At 51.9% G+C, this 14131-nt stretch overlaps 1 protein-coding gene across 2 annotated transcripts in view; it reads left to right on the plus strand.

The window, feature by feature from the left end:
- The window catches only part of KSR2 (kinase suppressor of ras 2), an 87409-nt gene that overhangs the window by 45403 nt on the left and 27875 nt on the right, over window positions 1–14131 (plus strand). For both annotated transcript variants that reach the window (XM_056326477.1, XM_056326478.1), the window contains exons 11-15: window positions 2258–2426; window positions 5400–5441; window positions 5777–5843; window positions 8065–8113; window positions 8820–9187. In XM_056326477.1, the coding sequence (XP_056182452.1) occupies window positions 2258–2426; window positions 5400–5441; window positions 5777–5843; window positions 8065–8113; window positions 8820–9187 (695 nt within the window). The remainder of the gene's footprint in view (window positions 1–2257; window positions 2427–5399; window positions 5442–5776; window positions 5844–8064; window positions 8114–8819; window positions 9188–14131) is intronic.

Here is a 14131-nt window from a genome sequence, read left to right on the forward strand (position 1 = left end):
GTTGTCCCCAGGATGGGACATCTCCCAGCCCCTCAGCCATCTGCTAGGACCAAGCCTTGCAGGTGTGTCCGTGGGTGTCCAGGCATATCCACACCCATGGGACTGATGTGTGTGTCAGCTAGTGGGCAGGAGCTGCCTAGAAACCCGTTTGGGGGCTTAAATAATAATAAAAAAATAATCCCATGGACTAGTGTTAATTCAAGGAGCAGAGTGAGGGTGAGCTTGGCGTTGAGGCAGGATGAGCTGCGCTGTGAGCAGAGCAGTGAACCCCTCACCCCTTGGGTTTCCCAGTGTGGGATGCATCCACCGAGATTATTTCTGTTAACAATAAAATGGGATCAGCACTTTCGAAATAGCCTGTGTCCCACCAGTCCTGCTCCATTGTGGCCTCTCAGTCTCCAGGTGTAAGCTGAATTTGAGGCGGTTTGAGGTCTCTGCTACTACCTGAGACTTCTGTAAATAACAGATTTATTGTTACAGATAAAACAAGCCCAGAATTTGATTGTGTCCCTGGCAAAGCTGGTCAAGTCAGACCTGGCAGTGCACCTGGCTCTCTTGCTTCTGCCCTGCATTAACAGCGATCAAACTGGCATGGGGTTATTTTTAATGAAATTTAGAGCCTGTTGCCTTCAGTGGAAAATTTCTCTCTGGTGGCCGGAGGTAGTGCAGGGTGGGGTGTTTGCAGGCTGGAAGTGCTCAAAGGGAGGGAGATCCTTGGTGTGATGGGGAACAGGACATCAAAGCCTGGCAGGACCCCCCAGCTCCTCCTGGGCCTCAGCATCTTCTGCCTGTCGGTAAAGGCTGGGTACCAGATGATGCTCTCTTGGATGCAGTTTTTAAACCTAAATCTCTTGGGGTACCTTTAGTGTAATGATCTGCTCTGATCTGTTGTTATGGGGTGGTGCAAATTCCTTTTTGAGGTTGGAGAGCTACTGCAGGTATGCAGAAGAAACAGAGATGTGTTAGTGCACTTTTTAGTGCCTGTCCTTCCAGTGATTTGTTTTCATTTTATTAGAGGGCAGTGGGGAAGTGACTCAGCTTACTGATGAAGGCTTTGGGTGTGAAGGGCATCAGTCCTGTTTCTCCTTCTGCCTCTGCCGCACAGTCTTTTCACCTTTCGTAGCTTTTCTCTCACCAGAGCTCCGTGATGCACAGTGTGTGTGTGTATGTGTGTACAAATATACGTATGTGTTTGGCTTTGACCTGAGCACTCCCATTCAGGTTGAAGTTTCCTCTATAAATGTGCTTTATGCAACAGGGGCCCCTTCTTACTTTGATGTTTCTAAAAGCATTTCTGTAGATCCTCTGTTCGCTGTGGATCCCATTGAAATCTTATTGTTAGTGGCCTTCAGTGTTGTTTAAAAAACCAATTTACCTAGCCAAGATTGTTGTGCATGTCAGGTTGGTCTATATAAAGCGTATGTGGATTTCCTGGAAAGCTGAGCTCATTTAAAGATTAATCTATTTGGACAAAATTACCTGCTTGGGGGGCGCATGCAGATTTTCTAACCTTGGAGGGATCTTGCCACAGGAGCTCATGTCTGGAGATGGGAGCGCTTGGTGCTGCTGAAAGTCAGACCCTGTTAAGCATCACCAGCTTGGGCAGCAAGGTCACAAGCAAAGCGGGAAATTCTGGCCTCAATTTTCCTTTCAGATCTAAGATATCCAGACAGGTTCTCCTCCCCTTTTGCTCCCAGGGGGTCCTTTCTCACCCATTGCAGTGTGCCCTGAAGAGGCACACCCAAAGCTGCCGTCCTTGCCTCAATTAGCAATGGTCAACAAAGGGCAAGGGATGTGTTGGTTGATCCTTTCAAATCTGCCTCAGCTCAGCCCCCTGCTCCGAGCGAGGCATGGGTTTTTGGCTGAAAGGAGGTCAGCAGAAGCTGTCAGGTCCTTGATGCCTCTAAGGACCGAGCCCCAGGGATGTGGTCCCCAACTCTGGTCTTGGTGGCCACGGGTCTGCAGACACGGTAGGGTTTGGGGAGCTCCCAGGTGTGGGTGCGCAGCATGGAGAGGCTGCCAAAGGAGCCCTGTTTCTGGTGTAAAATGGCCTTGGTGCAAACTGTGAATACAAATGGCTTTGGAGAAGGCCAGGCTGGGGCTCTGGTTGTTTTCTAGGGCTTTTGGAAATGGGGGACTGGGATGGCCTGTGTAGCTCTTGCTTGTCACCCAGAGTCCTCTGCACTGGGAGCACCTTGGGTGGCATCGGCCGGCACTGCTCTCACTGACTCCTTCTCTCCCTCCTCGTGTCCTGCAGGACCACATCCCAGTGCCCTACCAGCCAGACTCCAGCAGCAACCCCTCCTCCACCACCTCCTCCACGCCCTCCTCACCTGCTCCACCGCTGCCACCCAGCGCGACACCGCCGTCCCCCCTGCACCCCTCCCCACAGTGCCCGCGCCAGCAGAAGCAGTTCAACTTGCCAGGTACCGTGAGCTCCCCCCTCCTCATCTGCCCCACGGGAGGGGCTCATGCCCCGGGGTGTACTCAGGGGAAGGGTCTGCTCCAGCTGCTTGCTTGCCTGGACTTACACCGGGATGGGGAAAAGCTGAAAGCAGAAATGAGCGGCAAAGATGAGTTGAGGATAATTCAGGTTGGGAGGGAGCTTGGGAGTCTAGTCAAACCTCCTGCCTGAAGCAGAGCTCAAGGCTTGATCTGCTTTGGACTTGAAAACATCCAAGGATGGAGCCGGCACAACCTCTGTGGGCAACCTGCTGTGCTTGAAGCTACAGAAGCCTTTCCAAGCGTGACTTCTCTGTGGCTTGTGCCCGCTGCATTGCCTCAACAGCAAACGGGAAACAAGGGCTTACATCTCCACGAGGGTAACCGGGGTTAGCCTCATCGTGCCTTTGGGGTGATGGGCCTCCAACAAGCTTGTTGCCAGCATGTGTGGTGTGATAGTGGGGAGCAGCTGATGCTGGGGGTATCTGACGTGGCTTGTCCCACTGAGTCTTGCCCGGGTACCTAGGACTCATCTGCTCCTGGAGCTCAGTCTCTTCAGGAATGATGGAAGAGGCAATTTGGTCACAGTGGCTGCAGGACACAGAGTTACATTAAATGTCCAAAACCGCTTCTTCTGGCCTGAGGACGTGCTGAAGCATGTCCCAGTGCAGCTGCCTTTGGGATGTCCTTGGGGCAATGCTGCTGCTCCAGGGAAGGTCCCTTCCGGGAGGGGAACAGCTCAGCATCACTCCTGGCAGCATGGAGGGGCTCGTCTGCCTCTCCAGCCACTTCCAAAAAGGGTCTGGGGAGGGGAGGGGATGGGGACCTGTGGACCTGACCCCTCTCCGAAATGCCGAAGCACTTATGGCTGCCCCAGGGCTGGTGATACCTGCTTGGTCTGTGGCTTTGAGCCTGTGACAGTAGAGCAGGAGGTTGGTGTCCCTCCTGCATCTCAGAACCCCTAGGGTTAATAAACTGGTCCAGTAGGAAGGAGGGTCAGGACTGCTTTTCCGGAGGAGCCAGACTGTACTGGCACCTTCGTGCTCTGCTGATCCTGCCAAGCTGTGGTGATTCCTCCCCTTCGTCTTGACAAGCCTTCAGCTGGAGAGGAGGAGGAGGAGGAGGGGGGGGGGAGGCAAGGAGGGAGTTGACTGGCATGATCCATCACCACAATAACAAACATTTCTAGAAGCCGGAGAAAAATCAACCACCAACCAAACAACACAGGTCCTGGTGTGCCCAGAGAAGCTGCAGCCGTGCACAAGTCCAGCTCACTGGAGTGGTGCTCAGGTGGGATGCTTGAGGGGTGTGAGGACACAGTGGAGGAGCTGTGAGGAGGCACTGAGCACTCCAAGGAGTGGTGTGACCCGTCTGTCAAGCAGGGGCTCAGCTCCCTCTCCTGCTCCCCAGGTCGGGATTTCGCCAGCTGCAGCCCTTGAGCCTCTGAGTGCTGGGAGGACAATCACAGTGTGGCTGCAAACCTGAGAGTGCGGCGTGGGTTTCTGTGCTGGTGTAACTGAGTTTGTGGTGGTCCAGCTGGAGCTGAAGCATCCTGATGTCTCGGCAGCATGATAGCCGGGCTCATAGCGATTAACATCCCCAAACTGTTTGCTGGGCAAGCCCTGGACCCTGCCTGGGTCTGGGGGGGAGGGACAGAGAGTCCAGCGCTCGGTGACCCTATCATGCATCACTTCTGGAGCAGAGACCTTCCTGCAGGTCTTTTGAGACATCATTTCATGTTGTTTAAAGCAGAAACCACAGAAGTAACCCCATAGTGGGCAATAGCATCTCCTCATGGGGACCCAGCCGTGCTGCTGGTGCTGTGCAGTTTGCCTGGCTGGCAAGGATGGAGTGGGGCAGGATGACACCCCAGCAGCTCCTGGGGCTGGTTGCTCCCTGCTTTCGTGCCTGTGATGAGCAGAGCCCTGTGGCGGATAGGAACCAGTCTGACATAAAGCAGGACTTACTGTACTTTCATCTTCCCTCATGGGAAGTTCTCTATGGTTCGCCTCATCAAGATGGTCATCTTGGGGATTAGGATTTGAGCTTAGAAATTGCAACACGGTGACCTTTTTCTGCCAGAATTATCTTTGAGTCTCCTTTGATCTTGGCTCAGGGGTGCTCAGGTCCTGCTGTAGAGCAGAGGTCAGTCTTTAGGGTCTTGAAGCTGGAGAGGAGAAGATGAGGGTCGATCTTTGGGATCTTGAAGGTTAAGGAGAAGGTGCCTTCTGAGCTGATGCCAACCTTTGGTGGCCTCAGCAGCATTGTCTTGCTTCATACCCATGACCTGCCTGCCTGCATGAGTCCAATCAGCCCTTGGGCTTTGCCTGCTGGCAACAGGGAGCTGATGGAGGGGACCACCACCCCGAGTCCTTCTGCGGTGCTGGCTTTGGGCAGCAGCTCCCGGGGCTGCTGACAGCTGCTGGCTCCTTTCAGTGTGCCGGGAGGCCTGCAGGGAGCCCAGGAAGGACACGTATACGAAGCATGGCAAAAATGCACAGTTAGATGGGCTGGATTGGGCAAAACCGGGCAGCAGCTGCAAATCCATAGCTTGGCATCTCCATGATGCCAAGTCGTTCCCAAAGGCTGGTTGGGAGCTGAGCACTCAAACCCCATGGGCTTTTGCTGGCAACCAGGCATCCGAATCCCACCGGTGGCTCTGCAGATGACACCAGTACTCAAAATGGTACAGAGCAGTAGCTGATGGTGGCAAAAATTAAGTTATAATCCAGCCAGATCATTAAAGGGCCAAGGTCTTAATTTTTTTAGCCTGGGCACCCTAGGTACCGTCATGGGTGGCATCCTCTGGAGAGATGGAGGAGGGAGAGGTTGGATCATGCAGGGGAGGACCCGGACCTGGGGCTGGTGTTTCATGGTACAGGACTGGGCGCAAGTTGGAATCTCTCCAGCATCGGGCTCTGCAGGTCGGTGTCTGACCCCCCTCTTCTTTTTTCCAGCTTCCCATTACTACAAGTACAAGCAGCAGTTCATTTTCCCAGGTAAATCTCTTTGAAAGTCTTCCGTAACGCAGGGTGCTGAGATATCCCTTAGGGCGGTGGGTGCATGGCCGGCTCTCCTAACCACTGGATTTGTGCAACCCCTGGGTTGTGCCAGTGTGGGATTTCTTCCCCAAACCAGTCTGTCGTTGCAGAACTGTGCACTACTAAGATGCTGCAGGGCTGGGTGGCCCCAAGTTATATCCAGCTGTAGCTAAGGGTGTAACTAAATTGGACCTAGGGATGAAGGGTGGTTTTTGGTGGGAGTTAGTTCCCCTGGGTGCCCCCAGCACTGGAAAGGGTCCCAGCCCGCTCTCACTCCTCTGTCTTCTCCCCAGATGTGGTGCCCGAGACGCCGACCCGAGCCCCGCAGGTGATCCTTCACCCCGTCAACTCCAACCCCATGTGAGTGCCTCCCCCTCCTCCCAGCTAGCTTCACCTTACCCTCCCCAAGCAGCGCATCCTCCGCACCCCACCTCCTCCTGGCACCCATGGGTGCTCCCCTGGCCTTGCAGGACAAGTGTGGGGCTCAGGGATGCCTCTGGGGCAGGCTGGAGTGGATGGTCGTGGTGAGCCCTGATGCTCCTGCTGCCCTAACGCAGCTGACGGCTCTGGCTCGTGTCTCAGGGAGGAGAGTGGTTGAAAGGAGAGGACAGGGGATTGATTTATAATGCAATGCACCTGCTCAGTGCTTTGCCATCAGAAAAAAAAATGACTTTCAGTCCGAGAAGCCAAAGCCCAAGAGATTAATCTTTTACTAAATTATGAGCAGAGAACCAGGGTCTTTTAGATAGTTTTAATAAAGGTAGTTCTTGCAGTCCCACCTGTAATATTTTCAAGTCCAATAAACTTTGCACTGAAATGACTTTTGAAATGCAGTATCTAATTGGCATTAGGACCAGCTCTCCTCAGCAGGTCGAGTCCAAGCTGCTATGCTGATCCCAGCACACATCGAGGTCCTCATGCCGGTGCTGCCCTGGCAGCGATGTTATATTTCAAAGTTGCTTGCTGATCCTTTTTACAAATGCCATTTTTGAAGGATTTTACAAGCCAGGAGTTTAACAGATAGGGTCTCGCTCCAGGCTGTGGTTTGTGTGTGGCTCACCCACGCTCTTCAAACTGCATTGGCAACTGCTGGGGGGTCCGGTGGATCTCACCTCTGGGGAGGCAATGGGAGGGATGGGGACAGAGCTGCTGTCCCCACCGGTGACTGGCGGCCAGGAAATTAATGGCAAAGTGGTGAAGTCAAAAAGTTGAAGCCTGGTGTGGTGTGCTTTTTTTTTTTTTTTTTTTTTTTTAACTTCCTTCCCTGCCTAAAGCAAGGTATCAGGCACAGGGCTGGCAGGCTTTTGTGGGAGAACAGCTTTCGATACACAGAATCTGTGATTCTCCTCTTGTTCACCCCATTGAAAATAACCTGCAGGAGCCGCTGAGGGTGCCACGGGCTTGGCTGGATTAAACATCAGACTGTGCTTCAGATAGTCTGGAGACAGGTATTCGTGCCTGGGTTAAAGATCAGGCAGGAGATGACTGCTCCTCCTGCAAACCACCCATGCATCGTGATGGGTGGCAGGACCCGTCTGCATCTACCTGGGCTTTCTGCACTGCTTAAAATATCAGCGTTGGCTCCTTTCATATATGCACCAGTGTCTCCCCTGGGATTTATAGCTCTTTAGTGGCAATTGAATGGGATAGGATGCATAGGACCACTGTGTCCAAGTGGCCTGGGGGGTGTTATGCCTCTCCTGTGATTCTTGCTGGCTCTGGGAGGGGATGCTGTTATTTTTATTATTGATAATAATAATCTATAATATATAGTACGCTCAAAACCACCTGATCTACAGCTGACCTTCCCCACAGAATAGCTCAAATTCCCTGTTAACTGTTGGGTGCAGCAAGACCCTGGTTGTGGACCTGATGGTGGGAGGTCCTGTGGTAGTGGAGAAGAAAAAGAGGAGCTCCTGGCCAGGGAGCTGGGAAACTAGGCAAATTTGGGTGTTCTTACTGCAGGGAGGGTCTTTGAAACCTCTGCTTCTCAAAATTAATTGAAACGCCCATTTTCTTCTTTTCTGGCTGCTAATCAGTCACGCTTGTTGCTTTGGCTGGTGTTTGTTGGAGGGTAATTCTGATCTTAGAAACCCCTAGAAATGCCATAAGTGCATGCCTCGGTGCTGCCTTGATGTGGTCAAAAGCTGTGAGGGTGTAAATCTGTCCCTTACGCCGGGTTAGCTGGGGGTGATGCCTCCCAGGTCACATGGTGATGGTACATTCTCTGCATCATGAGCTTTGAGCAACAGGATGGAGACCTGGTCATGTGCAAATCACCAAATCCATCCTGGAACTTCACCTATCCAACATTAATTAATGCAACAATTAATATTGCTTCTCCCCTGTATCCTCCTGCTCCTGTGTGAGCCCCCAGGGCCATCCCCAGGGATGGAGGCAGCCAGGGCGTTGGTGGGAAGGGATTGCTCTCCCAAATTATCAGTGAGCCTGGTACTTCTCCTCCCTGATCTCTTTAGTCCTGGTGCAGAGCGATGCTGTGGGAAGCAGGACTCGATGCCTGCCTGTGCTCCCCACCTAACTGTGTTTTTACCCGGCAGTAATTCAGTAATTCTTTTAACAGCCTGGAAGGAAACCCATTGCTTCAAATTGAAGTGGAGCCCACCTCGGAGGTGAGATGGCTGGGCTCGCTCCTGTGCTTAACGGGCTTTTATTTTATGCATATCTTGGGGCACATTTCACAGGAACCACATAAGCTTAGCATCTGTGCAGTGAAATTACTGATAATTGAATTAATGGCCAGTCCTGATCCTGCCCAGGCATCCGTGTCCCTACCCCATGAAGAGGGACCCTCATGGGCTTCATGTTTACCCTCAAGTTTATAGTTCTATGAGCTTTTCTGAGATGCATTAAAAATGTGGTGGAGGGGAAGGGCTGAAGGGTGAGGACAGGGATGCAGCTTTTCATGGGCACTGTAAATCCTGCAGAAAGCCAATATGGAGCAGCAAGGGAAGAGTCAGAGCCATCACGGGGGGCTGGGTGTGGAGACCTGGGGGTGCCAGGGTGGGAGCAAGTCGGTATTAGAGCACAGCTTGGCTAGGGTAGGATGAAAGGCTGCTTTCAGGCAAATGAATTAAATGCTGTGGTGTGCCACACGCTTATGTTTAACCCTGGGCTCAGTGAACGTCTCCCTGCAAAAATCTGGGTTTCTGCTGGCTTTGCATAACCTGCAACTGCCCGGTTGCCTTTGGAACCCAGTTTCTCCGAGTCTGAGCAAGCAGTACATGGCTTAGTGGGGTTTTGTCCACATTATCTTGCTTGGCTGCGGTTTCCCCCCCGCTGTTTTATTGTGCTCACCATCCTTGGCTCCCCCCACAGAATGAGGAAGGCCCCGAGGAAGCACAGGAGTCCGAGGATGACTTCGAAGAGATGAACCTCTCACTCCTCTCTGCACGCAACTTCCCCCGCAAGGCCAGCCAGACCAGCATCTTCCTCCAGGAGTGGGACATCCCTTTCGAGCAACTGGAGATCGGCGAGCTCATCGGCAAGGGCCGCTTTGGGCAGGTCTTTCATGGGCGCTGGCATGGGGAGGTGGCCATCCGCCTCATCGACATCGAGCGGGACAATGAGGACCAGCTGAAAGCCTTCAAGAGGGAGGTGATGGCATACCGGCAGACCCGGCACGAGAATGTGGTGCTCTTCATGGGAGCCTGCATGAGCCCTCCCCACCTTGCCATCATCACCAGGTAAACCCGGACATTGCGTGCTCAGCTGGAATAATTTTTTCTTTCCGAAACACCTTCCTGCAGTCAAACGTTATCGGGAGGTGAGGCTGGCCATGTCTCCCTGCCCTAGCAAAGGGATGGTCTCCATCTGCTGTGTTTTACGCTGCAAAGTAGATAGCAAACCCATCTAAGTGGGTCCATTTATCTCCTGTAGAAGTGAAGTATGAGACAGGTATGGTTTAACCAGAGATAAGAATGAGTTGTTTTAACCAGGAGGGATGTAACCTGGTGGGATTGGCAATTTCTGTCCTGGAGTTAGGGGGTTTATTTTGCATGGTGCCCTGGTCGGGTGGGTGGTGGGGTCTGGATCCTGCTTGAGCACTGCCACAGCGTGGAAAAGCCTCTAATTGCATAAAGCAGCTGGTCACATGAACACCAGGTTTTGTGAACAACTGGGTGCTGTGAAAACAGGTGTCTGAAGGCTCAGCAGGGTGAAGGTGTTAGGTCCAATGGCCTGTGAAACAGCCAGAAGGGCAGCAGAGGTGGGAAAACGGGGTGCGTGCATGAAGGCTGGTATTCCACAGGTCTGGAGCCCATCCACGGCATCTCCTCTCTCCTGAGGAGGTGGGAGACCTTGCAAGATAAGTCACGGTCTCCTGGAGTATTTCCTTCCTTTCCCAAAGCTATTGTCTCTATTACACCCCAAACTGGGTACGGGACTAATAGGAGTGAGTTTGGGATGGAGCCAGGGAAGGGAGGTTGGGGGCTTGGAGAGCTGCGTGCTGGGCAGCTGGTGATGCTTGGGGACATCACAGCAGGGATGAGACTGCTGGAGGAGGTTTACTGCAGCTGATTGGAGAGCAACTTGGGATTTGGAGTCTTCCAAACAATCTCAAACATCTCCAGAGCTGCCTTGGTCTCAAGGAATTCCCATGTACCTGCTGTCACCCACGTGCCTGGTGGGAAACGCAGCACCGAGCACCTGTGCTGAGGCAGCACTGAGCATCCCAGCGTACTCCTTGCATGGGTGGGCAATCACAAAATCCCTGCTGGGCTCAAGGCAGGAAGGCTGCAGCTGCTCCCAGAGCAGCTGTTGTCATGTGAAAAACATTTATTTCTGAGTATTCAGTTATTTCCCTCACCTCTAGACCATGTATTCAGCCACGGGGCTTGATGTGGTGCTGCTTTGCATCCCACCATGGGTTACCTTCTCTCAGAGAAGTTTCCCCAAGAGATTGAATTTCCAGCCTCTTCCTGGCAATGTTTCAAAAAGCCTGTGCTGAAATGGCAATGCTTCCAACAGCCATTAGCGATGAAATATTGCATCATCCTTTCCTAATGTCCCTTTGAAAGCAGCACCTCCTGGTTCCAGCTGGGACAGTTCTGCGGGTGCTGGGGTGGGAACTTTGCTCTGCTCCCCTTCTTGCTTAACAGCAAAGGATTTTAACCCAAATTTGTGACTTCTTATGCCATGACATCCCTGCTCTGGTAGGTTCATGGATTGCATTTGGCTCGGGAGATGCATCCTCCAGAGACAGGGTGACACCAACCAAAGACTGGCTCTTCCCAGCTGGGGACTGGAAAAAATATGCTTTTTATTTTAAACCAAAAAATAGTCATCTGGGAAAATTCAGCAGCTTTGCATATCTTCATCTATTAGCTAGCTTCAGGCCAAAAGCTTTTTGAAAAGCATGAAAACACATGTATAGATCGATGCGTCAGAGACCTCATCCATGTGTTACACCATGTTGCTGGCTCTACCCAGAGGAAGATGTAGCTTCTCTGTCCCGCTCTTTTCCGCGATCCCTTTGCAGCCTCTATTTGCTCTCTTTTAAAATGATATTCAATATCAAATCCTGGGCAATATATTAATTTTTTTTTTTAGCTACAAAGTGTTTTCTATTCTAATACCTCTTTATATAAAACCATAAAGGTGCCGTTTTTGACAGTTTGACAAAATAAATATGTGCGGTGCAGCAGCTTGATGCATTAATGTGAGGTCTGTGAAGCGTGCTGCTCAGCTTGCTTTTCTACCCATCTGTACTCAGTCCTTTTTTTAAGGTCAAAGTACAGCTTTCTTGGCTGCCCTAAATATAACCTGTGCTTGAAATGTCTCCAAGCATTGCTTTGCTCTTTGCCTACAACTGGCAACCTGCTTTTGTCTGTATTCTTCGAAGTTTGAATCAACATCATGCTATTTTTTTAACTGCAACTGGAAACCTGTTTGATTTTCTCCTGCTGGGATTTCTGGGGTGTGATCAGCTCGTGTCCGGTGCTGGTGCTGGGCTGGCCATGAGGATAAAGGAAAGCCGAGGGGGGTGTCAGATGGGGACTCAGCTCAGTCTCAAGGTATTTTTGGGAAGCCCAGACTACATGAGTGAACATGCCTCAGCCCAGAGGTGATTTCCAGACACAATTTATTCCCCTTTGAGGCTGTCTGTGGGGCTCTGTTCTGCTGGTGCTTCCGCAGGAGGCACCTCTGGGGCAATCAGGGCAAAGCATCCCTGGCGTTTCCTGGAGCGACAGCGCAGGGATGCTCCCTTGCCCTCCTGCCTGCCATCCTTGTCTGGTTCATCCTTGGTTGAACATTTCTGGGGGCTTCTTGGGACATCTCTGACCATCTCCTGTGGGTAAAAGCCTTCTTGCCATGTGGAGGTCTCCATCCCATGCCTGTTTCCTTATCTGGCCCTGCTTTCTTGGGATAGGCAGGTCCTTCCTAAGGGATATAACAGCTCTGGGGACTCTTCTGCCATGGCACAGATGGGAGCTCCTGCTCAGATGTTGTAGGGAATGAGTCTGGGAAGAGGACGATGTGGTGTGTGCTGGACTGGGAATGGTCAAGGATAGTGGAAATGGTGCAGGATGTGGCACTAAGGGAGGAGGGAGACTGGTGACCCCACACAGGCGAGAGCATTGCTCTTCAAACAGGATTTTTCTGAAGGGACTCAACTTCTCCCCGTGGGTTTACAGGAGTAACCTTAAACCAAACTCTGCTTGGAGTGAGAGAAAATCAGTCCCAGCTGTCTGGTGGGGTAATTACAGATAAAAATCCAGGATGTCCAGATTTCCTTGCCCAATCCTCCCAGCGTGCATCCCTGGGGCTGAATCGGCTGTGTGCAAAGAGGCCCCTTTTCTTCTGGGTGCCCAGAGGTGGTCTCTTGAGGACATTTTTCCCACCAAGAAGTGAGCAATTTCTTGTAGCTGTTAAAGAAATCTCCATTTTCCTGTCAGCATGCCGGAAGCAGCTGCCCGTCCCTGGAAGGGGCTTTACGATGCCATGCTGCCCAGTGCTGCCGGAGAGGGGTTATTTATAGATGGGTTTATTTTTACTTTTTCACATCCCTATGTTTTACTTCCTGCTCACTTATGATATTCAAGGATCATCTCATTAGCAGAAAGAAATCTCCCCCTCCAAACACCACAGCCAGAAGCTGGGAGGTGTGACCAAGGCAGCAGCTTGCTGGCAGCGTCATCTTTTGGGGTAACGCTCTGATTTTCTCGGCATTAACCGTCGGTCTGGCTGGATAACTGGTACTGCTTAATATCTTCGTCAATGACATAGACTGTGGGATCCAGCGCACTCTCAGTACATTTGCAGATGACACCAAGATGAGTGGTGCAGTTGAGATGCCTGAGGGACAGGATGCCATCCAGGGGGACCTGGACAAGCTTGAGATGTGGGCCCATGTGAACCTCGTGAGGTTCAACAGGGCCAAGAGCAAGGTCCTGCGTGTGGGTCGGGGAAGCCTCTGGTATCAGTGCAGGCTGCGGGGTGAAGGGATTCATTCAGAGCAGCCCTGAGGAGAAGGGCTTGGGGGACTGGTGGGTGAAAAGCTGGACGTGACCTGGCAATGTGCACTCGCAGCCCAGAAAGCCAACCATACCCTGGGCTGCATCACCAGCAGCGTGGCCAGCAGGGCGAGGGAGGGGGCTCTGCTCCCCTCCGGTGAGACCCCCTCTGCAGCCCTGCGTCCAGCTCTGGGGCCCAGCGTAAGGACAAGGAGATGATCAAGGGCTGGAGCACCTCTCCTGTGAGGGCAGGCTGAGAGCTGGGGTTGTCTCTGGCAGACCTTATAGTGGCCTTTCAATACTTAAAGGGGGCTGATAAGAAAAATGGGGACAGACTTTTTGGGAGGGCCTGTAGTGATAGGAAAAGGGGTGATAGTTTTAAACTAAGAGAGGGTAGATTCAAACTAGATGTAAGGAAGAAATGTTTTATGAGGAGGCTGGTGAAACACTGGAAGAAGTTGGCTAGAGAGGTGGTAGGTGCCCCATCCCTGGAAACATTCAAGGTCAGGTTGGCCGGGGCTCTGAGCAACCTGATTGAGTTGAGGATGTCCCTGCCCATGGCAGGGGGGTTGGACTAGTTGATCTTCAATGTCTCCTTCCATCCCAAACCATTCTATGAGTCTATGATTCTTTAGTTGTCTTTTAATGTGACCGTCTGGGTTGGAAAGGAAAGGAAGAAATTCAGCATCTTTTGGCAATGGGAGGCGGTGACTCCAAAGAGCGCTTCCATCAGAGCCACTAATAGATTTTCTCTTGGGTAATGAGCGGTGGGGACAGTTAGCATTCATCTTAATTAGTCTTGAGCAAGAGCGAATGTGAGCCTTGGTGCTTTGAGCGCTGCATAATGGATAGCATGAAACGGCATCAAAGTCCTCGGCCCAGTGGAAATGAAAGGACTGAAAAAATACCATGTTTGCTGCATACATGCAAATGACAAGTTGTTTTGCCAGGGTTGAATGAGACAAAGCCAGGCCTGGGTAAGCTCCCGTCAGCTCCTTGGGGCTCCTGGTCCCAGCCCCTGTTGGTGGCAGCACGGGGAGTGGAGGTAAAGCCTCAGCCACCCAGGAGGTCCTTCAAAGGACAAAGTCTAACAGTTTTCTAATGCTATTAAAATGGCTCGAGCCACCCACAAAGGTAATGGATTGCAGAAACTACCAGGTTTTTGGATTCTGGGTG

The sequence above is a fragment of the Falco biarmicus genome, chromosome 1, assembly GCF_023638135.1.
Source record: "Falco biarmicus isolate bFalBia1 chromosome 1, bFalBia1.pri, whole genome shotgun sequence".
NCBI classification, from domain to species: domain Eukaryota; kingdom Metazoa; phylum Chordata; class Aves; order Falconiformes; family Falconidae; genus Falco; species Falco biarmicus.